The sequence below is a fragment of the Vulpes vulpes genome, chromosome 12 (assembly GCF_048418805.1).
Source record: "Vulpes vulpes isolate BD-2025 chromosome 12, VulVul3, whole genome shotgun sequence".
NCBI lineage: Eukaryota > Metazoa > Chordata > Mammalia > Carnivora > Canidae > Vulpes > Vulpes vulpes.
This window is the reverse complement of record NC_132791.1, coordinates 117,060,716-117,073,896: the sequence shown is the minus strand read 5'-3', so window position 1 is coordinate 117,073,896 and position 13,181 is coordinate 117,060,716. Positions and strand designations below refer to the sequence as shown.

General features: G+C 49.6%; 1 protein-coding gene and 1 long non-coding RNA gene across 3 annotated transcripts in view; one reads left to right on the top strand and one right to left on the bottom strand.

The window, feature by feature from the left end:
* DSCAML1 (DS cell adhesion molecule like 1) overlaps positions 1-13,181 on the bottom strand; it is a 344,804-nt gene that overhangs the window by 314,766 nt on the left and 16,857 nt on the right. For both annotated transcript variants that reach the window (XM_025999151.2, XM_072729682.1), the window contains exon 3: positions 9,935-10,081. In XM_025999151.2, the coding sequence (XP_025854936.1) occupies positions 9,935-10,081 (147 nt within the window). The remainder of the gene's footprint in view (positions 1-9,934; positions 10,082-13,181) is intronic.
* Positions 4,634-5,848, top strand: LOC112920360 (uncharacterized). The gene is made up of 2 exons (XR_003235048.2): positions 4,634-4,903; positions 5,091-5,848. It is a non-coding gene; the product is annotated as an uncharacterized lncRNA (long non-coding RNA).

The window sequence follows — 13,181 nt, the reverse complement described above, 5'->3', positions numbered from 1 at the left end:
ATTCTGATGTGAACACCAGCAAAGCAAATGGGTTTTTGAAAACCCTATAATTTCCCTGCAACCCTTGACTTCACTAAACACACATTTTTAGACTACAGCACAGTTAGGTAGGCATTAAACAAAAATGAGGTAGTCTAATGATGATTTATGTGTAGGATAACCTTCTATAAAGAATCTCGCTCTGATTTCAGGGTAACTTACAGAGGTGCCAACTTAACCAAACAATGCCACTTGCTCCACGTCCACTGCCACGGCATGATCTCGGGGCAAAGCGTTTGCCTGCAATTGTCTTAAATCTGCAGAAATTCACCCAGTGGGGGCTCTGGAAATGCGGCACCTGCCATGAACTAAATGGAAAAGCAAAACACGACACATGCATACACCGCCAGAGGCACCTGTGAACACAGACTATTTTGCTTGACTGTGGAGCCGTGGCTGATGGTTCTGGAACCAACCAACTGGCGCGCAACTGCAGAGCAGCCTGCCTGCCGGGAGATTGGAAGGGGTACCGGGGAGCTGTGGGCCTGCAGTCCAGGTGGGGCCTCATGGGTTCCCGAGGTGCAGGCATCAAACTGGAGTCCCTGTATCCCCCTTCCTGGCTCCCTCAGATGGAATTGAAAGACTCAATCAAATGATGCCTATAAACGGGCTTTGTAAACCAGTGAGCTCTGTACAGAGGAAAGGTAACACAGGGCGCAGGGCATGGCTTAAGAGGTGGCCCGTTATCTCTAGGAGCTGACATCACACTACCCTGGGCCCAGATCCTCACTCTGTGGCCTTGAGCAGACGACAGAGCTTGCTATGCCTCAGTCTCCTCATCTGCAAAATGGAGCTCATAATGCCAGCCACTATACAAGACACTGTCGAGGATAAAACAAAATGACTCATGAAAAGCACCGACCACCTAAGAGCGCAATGATGGATCACTTCTTTTCTTACTAATCATGATAATCACCATGATTCTCATCTCAGTTCAGGCCCTCCGACTAGGGAGAGAATCCCTCTGCTGTTTCTGAATGTCTCCCTGTCATCTCGAACCTGCAAAGGGTGGTTTATGGCTTTAAAAGGTAGGATTTTCTCTCTGCACCCCAAAGGAAGAAATTAAGGCTGTCTGAACCTGATGCCCCTTCCCGACCAAAGCAAACAATAAACAAGCAACACCACCAAAATTAAGGCCGGCTGCCTTTTCCTCTCTCCAACTGCTTTGGTGAGAAAGTAGCAATTGCCTAGTGTTCCTGAGACTCCCTCAGGCTGGAAGCATGAAAGCCTGTCATAGGAAAAGAGTCTGGTGTTGGGGTCCAAGTGCAAGGCTCTGCCACTGAGAAGCTGTGTGACCTGGAGCAAGTTGCTTGGCCTCTCTGAATCTCATTTTCTTTATACCTACGATGGGGGTGGCAGACCTGCCTCGCAGAGTTAAGAGGAGAATTCAATGAGAGGCTATGCAGGTACCTGCCGCAGGGCCCCGCAGACACACGTGTCTTAATACACGTTTACCTCCTCCTCTCTTCCTTCTCTCCTGTGTGCGCCCCCAAGCCTCGTTGCACCTGCTTCCTCGCCTGTAAAGTGGGGAAGGCAATAGGGGTTACCGTAAAGAGCAAATGAGATCATGTAAAAGCACTTTCTATGCTGGATGGCGTCATGGAGATACTAGTGAATATCGAACCAGGGTTTGAGCACATTGAGATTAGACCAGGCAGTTTGAGGAAGGGATCTCTGCTGTGCTGGCACCAAACCACATGCCTTCATTACCTTCCCTCAACATAATTTTTATCGGATACCGTGCAAGGCACAAATAAATACAGATGAAAACCACAACATCTTGGTCGTTTGTTTCCCTCATTCTGCCCAGATCCCATCACAGACTGTTGGACTTAAAAATGCCACAGCAGCCCTCTATCTGGCCCTAGTCCCATATGGACACCTCGTGATCTCCTGTTCTGCTGCCAGCCCAGCACCCAGCACCCAACAAGGCCTAAGGCTGACAATGTCATGAACCTGGGGGATCATTTCCCCGCTGTGTTTAGGCCACTGCTTCCCCACCTGAGAATTCAAGTCTCCTCAGAGGCTTGATTTCTATCAAAAGGGTTCCACACACAGGCTTCATTATCCCCATTTTACAGATGAATAAACTGAGGCTTTGAAAGTAACTCACCCAAGAGCACCGATTAGGACTAGCAGACCACAGCCTGCCTTCTTCCTGCTGCATCCCACTACCTCTTCTAGCAACTGTCTGCTCCCATCTGTTACCCAATTTTCTACTGGGCTGTCTTGTGGATTTTTTTTTTAAGATTTATTTATTCATGAGACACACAGAGAGAGAAGCAAACATAGGCAGAGGGAGAAACAAGCTCCCTGCAGGGAGCCTGATGTGGGACTTGATCCCAGGACCCTGGGATCATGACCTGAGCCAAAGGCAGACACTTGACCACTGAGCCACCCAGGTGCCGCCTTTCTTGTGGATTTGCAGCAGTATTTATTTATTTATTTATTTATTTACTATTTTTTTGCAGCAGTTTTTAAAATACACTTTGCATGTCCTGTTTTCATGGGGCGAGAGAATGTAGTGCTTAGGAGCATAAATAATGGAGTCTGAATGCATAAGGTTAAGCTGTGGCTCTACCATTTACCAACTTTAGGCAATTCACTTTGCTTCACTGTGCTTCAGTTTGTCATCTCTAAACTGGGGGAGTAACAGTCCCCACCACATCAGATTGCTGTGAAGATCAAATGAGCAAAACACATGAAGTGCTTAGAACAGAGCCTGGCAACCGAAGAAGGGTTTAATATGTACGAGTCATTATTATGATGTTGCCCCTCCACACATACCTTTTTTTTTGTTCTAGAATTGGCAGGACGTTTGTGTCCTGGCATCCTTTTCAGACTGCTCTCACCACTTCACTCACCCTCCAGATCACCCCATCCTCTACTGCCTTGCCTGCCATTGCCTCTGCTGCCACCTCCACCCGAAGCACTCTTTCTGCCCCGTGACCCCGAGAATGTACTCCGAGACTGGACTGCAGGCCTCCCTTCCTCTCATGATGCCTCACTAGGCCACCATCAGAAAGCATCACGACACATTCTCTTCATGGGAAAATACTACAACTCTCGTCTGGAGCTGCTAAAGGGAAGAAGCAGGTCCCAGGCAAGTGCGACTCCTCTGCAAGGCTTGACCCTGTGCCCATCACCTGGCAGGGGCCCAAACCCCATTTGTCAAATTGCCTTGAGCACACTATTTCACGTTAGCCCAGACTGACCATCCCAACTCTTTTTCTCTGTGGCCCTAAATAGTCAAGAGTGGAGATCCTCAATTTAAAAAAAAAAAAAAAAATTTTTAATTTTTAAAAAAAATTTTTATTTAAAAAAATAAAAAAATTTTTTAAAAAAATCTATGTATTTGAGACAGAGAGAGAGAGAACAAGAGAGAGCCTGTGGCGGGAGGAGCAGAGGGAGAAGCAGACTCCCAGCTGAGTAGGAAGCCAGATGTGGGGCTTGATCCCAGGACCCTGAGATCATGACCTGAGCCAAAGGCAGGCACTCCACTGACTGAGCCACCCAGGTGGCCCCCAGAAATTCCCAATTTTGTATCTAAACAGCAGAGCATCACAGGAGGAACCCATAGAAGCCATCTCTCTCTGAGTCGCTCTGAAGCAGCTCAGTGAAATAAGACCAAGGACCACCCAACTTAAACCCTGTGATGCCACGGAGTTTCTTTGTGACCTTACATAGGCCTGCCTCCTTCTTCCTGCCACATGACAGTTCAGTGGGGGAGAGACTGGTATTTTGTCATCTCCGTTAATCATCTTCTATGAGACTGGAAGGGAGAGGGGTCTGGATAAAATACAGAGCCTGCCCTTGCTGGTTATATATTCTTGTAATGAATATAACACAGATTTCAAATATTACAGGACAAAACACGGTTAGTGCCTTGAGCAAGGAACCCATAAAGTCTGGAGGGAGTTCACAAAAGGGTCCCCTCAAAGAAGGTTAATCAGGGTGATTTTTAAATCCATTCAAAGCAGAAATTGGGCAAGACATCATGGAAAAAGTGGTATCTGAGCCAGACTTTGAAAGATGGGCAGGTTTTAGATAGACAAAGAAGCAAGTCTGACAGTAAAAGAAAAGCACCCCCTGAACAGTTAAAATAACATACCATGAGAATATCAGGAGAGAGGGGGTGAAGAAGTGGGGCCTGAGAACATATCAGTCTGGACCTGGGTTTATCAGTAAGTGTGGAGGCTGGGCTCCAGGACCTCCCAGGCCCTTCCAGCTCTGACAGTCTGTGACTCCATTCGTTTGTGGCCTAGATGCATCCAAACTGGTTTCCAGGCACCACCCAGCTCACTCCTGTCTGCGCCATCCCCTGTTCCAAGTTGGTGTAGACATATGGGATCGGAGGTAGTCTCAGTATCAGCCTGAGTGAAATGCAATTAATACGCTGAATCTGCATTCCAAAGCAAACCACGATCGTATGTGATTGTTTACTGTGTTGAGATTATCCATCCCTGTCCGTCAGAGCTGACAACATGAACAGAATCCTAAACTCTCAGATCAGGACGGTCTTTGTGTCTCCCCCTGGGCCAAAACCAGAGCCAGCGCCCAATAAAGCCTCCTTGTTAGAATAGTTGTTTTGTTCACTGATCTTTCAGCTGGAGATCTGCTGCCCTTCAGAGAAGCCAGAGCCTCTGGTCACTGAACACACAGCCAGAGGTCGGTGCAAGGGTGGGTGACACGTTTCGATCCCTGGGCAAGTGCAGAAGACAGGTATGGACCCTCCTCCCTTGTGAGAACCTGAGGACCGTCCATTCTCAATGAGGAGCCTGCTCTGGAGAGGTAGCAGAAAGCAGAACCTGGAGGACCTGGGTTCAAACCCAGGCTGCAGCCTTTATAAGCTGCGTGACATTGGGTAAGTTGCTTAATTGCCCTGGACTTCCGTGTCCTCATTTATGAAATTAGAAGGAAAAAAAAAACCAACAACAACAAAGCCAAAAAAATGTTATCTCTTAAAGGGTTATTGTGAGGATTAGAGATAATTTAGGTCTCAATACATGATAGATATTATCATTAATCTTATTATTATTATGCTGTGACAGGTGCTTGGAGAGCCCTGGGGATAAAGAGATGGAGAGACACAGCTGTATCCCCTCCTGCAGCGAAGCAGACACAAACCACCACCTATCACACAAGAGGAAATGGCGGAAGTGCGCCAGAAATGGAGCCAGAGGAGCAGGAAGTTCCATCGGAAGGCCTCCTGGAAGGGGACACACGGTGGACCAAGCTCAAAGGCCAGAAGAGGAGGAAGGTAGCAATGAGGAGAGGAGGGGAGAGGTACAGAGGAGAGAGGCAACCAAATGAAAAGAGGTGTGGAAACCCAAGAACAGCCTGGAACCCTGAGGGCCATCAGGAAGGTGGGCTCACCGACTCTTTCCTCGGGCAAAGGTGGGCTGCGGTCCAGGAGCACCACCCGCTAGCCAGAAAGGACCCCTCTGACCAGATTCCTCCCTGCCCCCGCCTCTCCCCTCCCCCAACGCCCAGGGTTCCCAGCCCGGCCTTCCAGAGCCCCATCCTCACAGACGAGGGAGCCGATCCAGGCTTGTCTTCCAGAGCACCGCGGACACATCTGGCCCGCATCTGAGCAGTGTCCAAAACTCCCCTCGGGGGCCCAGACAGCCAGTCAGGATGCTGGTGAAGAGCATGCTGGGAAACTCCCACAAGGAGCCCGCATCGATATAATCAGGTCTGGTGGAAATTAAAAGCTATTAGGAACAGGGCTGGATTTATCTTTATATCCAATAACATGCATCGTAATGGTGATCATGCAGATGGGAAATTAAACCGCATCTCGGCTTCACTGGAGGCCTTAATTTTTATTTATGTTTGTGCACAGCCTTTTGCCCTCTTACCCCCACCCCACTCACTGTGGAGAGCCAGTTCTCCTCAAGATCAAGGCCCCCAGGAGAGCAGTAAAGGGTAGGAACCTGCCAGCTCATAGGTGAGAGGCTCTGTTCTCTTACGTCTTTAAACAGCCCAATGGAAGGAAGAAAACCAGCTTGGAGAAAGGGAGTGGAGGGGCAGATAGAGGAGGTAGCTCTGGAAAAGTACCATTAGGGGGAAAGGTTGCATTTTGGTCTCTCCAGCCTCTACCTGGGGAAAGCACGATCAAAGAGCTGCTTAGAGTTTCAGCAGGGAGGTTCACCTGCCCCTCCCAACTGGGGACAGCTGGGATGGCTAACCTGCGAACAAATACCCAACTCACAGAGCTTGTTTGGGCACCAAGCCTTTAATTCCTTCCAAACCCCCTCAGAGAGAAGTGTTGAAAGGCAGGCTCCTCGTTCACAGGCCACCCCCTTGGGCCCTCTCCTCGAAGGGCATCTGCTCTCCTCAGGGAGATGTCTCCTGGGACCCTGAGTGACCTGCATTTCCTCCCCATCCCTCCTCCTGCTCTCCAGCACCTGCTCCTGTTGGCCCTGTGGTCTGTGGAGGATCTGAACCCAGACCTGCATATCCAGAGATGAAAGTCAGCACTTTCCCTCTGCTCAAGAAGCCGACCCTAAGGCATCAGGGAGAAATAAAGGGCTCCTTGATCTTTCCTTAGCTCCAAGGCAATCTAATTATTAAATCTTCCCCCACCATGAGAAGCTGCCATCCAATCTCCAGACAACACACACACACACACACACACACAGACACACTGGGTACAGTGTAAGTATGGATGGCAGAGAATCCTATTTTTATGAGGGGAAAAAAAACCAACAACAATAAACAATTTGCATTTTCCAAAATTACAGCATGCAGCATGTGAGCCCAAGTTCTGGCCTCTCATCTATGGAGGAAGCAAAACCCCAGTCTCTGGTTCTCATGGATTCCTCCAGGAACGTGTTAGTTGGATTTGTGTGCTTTGGAAAGTCCGTCCCTGGATCTAAAACATAGCTGTAGAAGGATCTAGAATGATTATGGATGGTGCCGAAGGGCTGGGCAGGGGAGGAGAATTCTCCAAGGCTATCATAAAGAAAGGGGTGCTACCAAACCAAAGTTTAGCGGAGTCCTGCAGATTAGCATCAAGCCCCCTTCCCTGGTAATTATGCCCTTTGGGGCCACCAGCCATGTCTTGACAACAAAGATAGCCCTGAAGCACCAACTACAAGGGTCGCCTTAGGGAAGCTCACTGCCTCCAGCTCCTATGCACAGGAGTCAGGTAAACCTTCCTTCTCTCCGGTCTGAGCTGGACTTAATACCACCCCATGCCCGTCGCACTCACCCTTAACATCAATACTGTTCCCACATTCCTCCGGAACTCTTCCAACCATCTGCTCCTGCTCCCCTGGAACATTTAGTGAGCATCTGCCCTGCACGCACAAGGTGGTGCTTTAGAAGCCAGGGATGTGTGGATGAAAACAAGCCAGTTCCCACCCTGCAAAACTCAGTCTAAGGCGGGGGGGGGGGGGGGGTACCCAGAGCCTGTTACACAGGAGAAATGGATACACTGCAACAGGAAAGAGCAGGAGAAAGAGAAAGCACTCTTGCTCTTCCTCCTGCCCCTCCTCCTCCTCCTCATAATCACCATCATTGCCAACAGCTCTCCTCAGTGGGCGGAACATTTTATATATATTAGCTTCTTAAACCCTAAACAGTAGGGTCATCATCCCCATTTCATTACAGTTGGGGAAACTGAGCCACTGTGGCACAAATGACTCACCCAGCTGGTTAAACAGTGGAATGAGTCTCAACCCAGGCAGTCTCATCCCAGAGTCCAGGCTCTCCATCACCGTACTCAACTCGATTCCACAAAGCCTTCCCTAAAATCCAACACGGACTATTTTTACCCCCTTCCTGAGAGGAAATGTGTGCTGTAGACAATGCATGCCCTCCTTGTCAAGAGCCCACGTTTAAAGCCTCAGAGGAACACTTTCCTGGATCCATCTGTATGGGTACTGGGAGGCTGCTGTGTGCAGGATGAGTGCACAGGTTGAAAGAACAGACATGAGTTCAAGTCCTGGTCCCCTGCTTAATAGACACATTACCCAGAAGTTACTTGACTTCTGTGAGCATTTCCTCTTCTGCAAAGTGGAGGGGAAAAAAATACACTTATGGACTTTTTAGGAGGATAAAATGAGATCACACATGCCAGTGCCTGGCATATAATAAGCACTCAGAGGAAAATAATTGTTATTTAATAATAATAATAAAATTAATGATCTTATTTTAACAAGTAGAACTCTTGGTCCATGCACTCAAGTGTATAAGAAATACCACATTTCTTTATGTTCTGCCAAGCACCTTCAGTCTGATTCTGTTGGATAAACAGGACAGTCAATCTTCCTCATTGAGGCTTCCCCCAGGGATATGCCAAGGTCCGGGGTCTCTCACCAGCTGGGTATCCCTGCCTGCGTGATCTCTTTGGGTCTTGAGCTGTGCACCTCATGCCTTATTTGGACACAAGAACCCTGGCTCCAGTCCCAGACCCCATGGAGCCACACACAGCCATCCATTGTGGGGTCCAACTGCTTCCTCCAGCTGCACCCACTAAGCGGCCCACAGTCCCATCCCCATTCCTGGGATTTGTTCGTCTCCCGTTTGTTCCTTGTCCTCAGAGACTCTCTTCCCCAGCCAGAACACCCACCCTAACCTTTCCTATTAGCTTCTGGTTTTACAAAAGGCAGGAAGAGCAGCTGTCTTAAAGTAGATTCCGATTCCCGTCCTGCTACAAGCTCCGAGGCCGGGAAACATAATGGCCTGGCCATCTGCTTGGAACTGAGAGTAGGAAAAAGTACCAGGAGCAAAACACAAATTAATGTCTCAAGAAGAGTATCCTGCCATGTTAGCTGTAAATATGCCTGAGCATTGGCGCTTCTCCTAGCTATGCATCAGAACCATGTAAAGAGCTTTAAAAATACCAACACACAGGTTCTTCTTCTGAGATACTGACTTGGGGTTGGTCCCAAGCATCAGTGTTTTCCAAGAGCTCCCCCAGGACTCAACCGTGTAGCAGGATTAAGAAGCCCAGCTTTACAGGTATCACGCACAGATGTCTGCCTCCCCCTAAGTAACCTGAAAACCTGGCAACTAGAATCATTTCATACGACCAACAATGGGACATGATTGCTGCAGGGGCGTTCGGCACCTGGTCAAATTCCTCCATTTCACAGAAAGGAAAAACCAAGGTCCTCAGCCGAGAAAGGAGGAAGCAGCAGGAGAGTCCACGCAACGTGCTGAGATGAAGACAGCGATGCTGGACCAGTGGGGGGAGGGGGGAACACCAGAGGCCTATTGGTCCTCTCTTGGGGGTTTCCAGACCTGATTTCCCCATAGAAAAGACAACCCTGTGTAGGGAAAAGGAACCAGTAACAGAGGGCTTGCTCTAACAAGGTGAACCTACAACACGGTACTAACCTCTTCCCCTGACACCAGGCAAGAGTGAGGCAAGAATCCTAATGGGGATCTTTAGCCAACTCATGATAAAAACAGTCCCATGTGCATGAAACTCAGGTCTGGTCCTCTGAGGATCCAGTGCTCAGTGCTCTGGTCATTCCATGCAGACCACAGCCAGCTCCTAGCTCACCTCTCCCCACAGCCCTTCCCAGCGAAGGTGCTTCCAGCCTCACCTCCCATCACAAGGAGCAAGGGCAAGCGAAGACTCAGGAGCCAGGAAGGATGAGGACCCCACTCTTTTGGGGGAGTAGGGCCCATCCTGTGTCAGATGGGACATCTGCACACCCAGCAGAGGCCACCGGCACATGGGTTTTCAACGCCCCACACAGAGATGCACCAAGCTGAGACCAACGACGCTTTTCGGCCAAAGCATCACCAGGACAGTAAGAATGAATCAGTCACCAGAAGAACCAACCTCAAGAGCTCAGGTCAACAACCAACTCAGCACCTCTGCTTCATCTGCCCCTGTTTCACCCCTGCCCACCATGGCCCCACAGTCCTGCCTTACCTGGGATGATGGAGACCGTGTCCTTCTCCCAGGACACAACGCTAACATATTCCTGCACTGAAGAGGGGATGAGGCACTTGAAGACGGCCACGTTTCCACGCATTGACCTTTGATCCTCCACCCGAACGGTGTAGGGTTCCCTGAAAACTGCAGAGAGAGAGAGGAAGGGGGCGGGAAAGAGGGGGTGTCACAAGCCTGGGACATGGTGGGGGCCCAAGGAGGGAACAGAGAGCCAGCTCAGCACCCCCAGGCCTTGCTCCCCATCACCTCCTCCCCCACCTCCCATTTAACCAGCCCAGAACTTCCTGCTGTGATCTGACTCCTGCCTGAGCAACCTCTTCCCCGTTCCACTGGGCAGCCTACCTCAGAAATATCTCATTTCCTCCTGCAAGGTCGTAAATCTGACGTCTAACCTTTCTAATTTGAGTTTTTAACAAGCCATTAGATTGGAGCACCCTGAGGGCAGCCCCTAAATCCTGCATTGGGATCTCACCCAACAAAAGGATATATAGGAAACAAGGAAATACAATAGAATTCCTCTAAGGAAACCACACTCAACTTCTTATCTTATTCCTGGGCCCAAGGTGGCAATTGTTTGGGGGCACGGTGACCATAATTTACCAAAAATAAAAACTGTGACACATGATCTAACCCACAGATTTCTGTGCCACTTTGATGTGAAAGGCAACCTGGGAAAAATGTCGTTGACGCATCAAACTTTCTGGAAGGGCTTGGTGGTGTAGAAGGATGAGGGAAGAGAATGTTTAAAACTGTGATTGTTTCTGAAAATGGATGGTCTTCAGGATTCTCCAAAACAAACAATCCTTCTTGTTTTTCCTACCTCCTGACACTGCCTACAGCCTCATCCCCAGCCTTGCCCCTCCCTCCAGAACTGTTCCTTCCTTCCCCTGCAGCGTGTGCAGCTTGGGGTCTTCTGCCTCAGTCCCAAGGCTGGTTTTGGGGGGCACTGTCACCTACAGCCACTCCACGTCAGGTCCCATGGGTGGGCCAGCCTCTGCCTCTCCCATGTCCTCCTCTGCTTGGCCTCTTCCAGGCTCACTCCATCCTTCCACCCCTCCTGCCAAGCAGAGCTAGTGCATCCAGATCTCCACTGCCTCCCGACCTTGTCCCTCAGCAGGCACCTGGGCAGCGTGCCCTCCTGCTCTCCCTGCCACGGTTGCCAGGGTGATGCTCGGGGCCCTGCAGCCCCTCTGGCTGTGCACCTGCAGCCCCTCTGGCTTCATCAAGAGCCACTTAATTGGCTGTGTCTCTAGTCAGGCCAGCCCTGCCTGGCCTCCCCAGGCCTCTCTCCTTTCCCGTCTCCCTGTGTGGTGATTGTGGTGGGGAAGAGATACAGCTGAGGTGGAGGAGAGGCGGGGAAGGCAGAGAGGAGTAAGCTGCTGTCAGTTCTCTGGGGTGAGCACACGGGAGGCCGAGGGGGAGCCGACATAGGAGGGAAGCAACGTGGAAGAGTAGAAAAAAACTGGGATTTATGTGCTGGGAGTCCCAGGGAGCCAGCAGAGGCCAACGGTGAGAAGAGAGCAAGCATGCCCTGCCTCTTCCTCCAGGCAGCTGAGTGACCCTGCACTACAGCCAGTTAACCTTCGGAGCCTCAGTTTCCTTATTTGTAAAAGGACACAACAATGATGATGATACACATAGAAGATCTGACCCAGGAAAGCACCTCAAAGATGTTGCTTGTCCTTACAGCTACACAATGGGCTCAAATGTGCCCTTAGGCAAGCCACCTAACCCCTCCTTGTCTTAGTCTCTTGTTTGTAAGAAACACTTTATAGGATTATTGTGAAAAGTGCCTCCTAACTCGGTGACAGGCACATAACAGGAAATAGGCCATTATTTCCTCTTAGCCCAATCTTCCAGGTGCTGGAGAGGCCAGAACTGCACCAAACCCTGGCCTCAGGGCTCCCACCCCAGCACCTGGTGGTGTCATGGGAACAGTGCAGAGGACCTACTCCTGAAAAGTAGTCCCATGGGGAGCCCCAGGATGGACGCCCTGAGCACGGTTCTGGGTTCTAAGAGCTCACATCTATCCCCAAGCAAGCCCATAGGATGAAGACCAGCTCTTTAATTAAGAGTGCCCACCCCACTTCACCCTCTCTATATACCCATTCCTAGCTACTTGGAACCTTGGACTGTGAGAGACACTCCTGAAGCAGAAGGACCCTGGAAGTAAGAGAACTTGCAGGATCTGTTCCTAGGCAGGCAGGTTGGGAGGCCTTCCCTGGCACCTCCTCTTCTCTGCCCCATACATCCACCAGTAAAGATGGTGCACCTAAGCCTGGTGTCATCACGGTGGGCTAACTAACACACCACCTGTCCTCTCCCACCCAAAAAGCCCTTCTAAGAGGACCATTCCCCAAACTTCAGGGTTTTCTTACTCTTTAAGGCACACCTTACAACTGATCATACACACCAGTGTCTCACGACATCCTAATTAAGAGGAGCTGATCTAAGCCAATCCCTCGCCTCCTGACCCAACCCTGAGAAATGAGATTCTCTGTTTTCTTTAAAGACAACAGCTGAAAACTCCTTACTTCCTTGCCTCCACCGACCCTTCCAAGGACCAATGTCCTTCACTGCTAAAATCTTGCTTTAGGAATTTTACCTAAATGCCAGTTCCCATGAGATATAGTTTACTCAAAGATCCATCAACAGAATGGAGAAATAAACATGGTAAAGTCGAACAACAGAACAACTACACAGCCATGACAATGAACAACCCCATTCAACGACGCACAGCAGCAGGGATAAATCCCACAAACATAATAGTGAGCAAAGGATGCAACAGAATACATACTGTAGGACTCCATTTATATAAAGTACAAAAATAGGCAAACACCTGTATTGTTAGAAGTCGGGACAATGGTTTCCCCCAGGGGAGTGGTGACAGAAAGAGTGTGAGGGGGGCTTCTGGGGTGCTGATATTGTGTATCTTGATCTCGATATTAAAGTTGGTGAAAATTCACCAAGCTATCTACTTATGTGCACTTTTCTTTAGCTATTTCAATAAAGGGGTTTTGAAAAGAAAGGATCTTGCTGGGTGTTTTCCAAGAACCAAGCACTGAAGCAACCACGTGATCTACATGAGCGCTATCTCAGTTAACCAGCCCAGGGAGTGATGATCGGGGCAGGTACCGGCATCAGCTTCGCAGAGGAGAAGATGCAGGCTCAGAGAAGTGTTCTCTTTGCCTAAGGACACACAGTAAGCAGGGAGCTAGGATTCCAA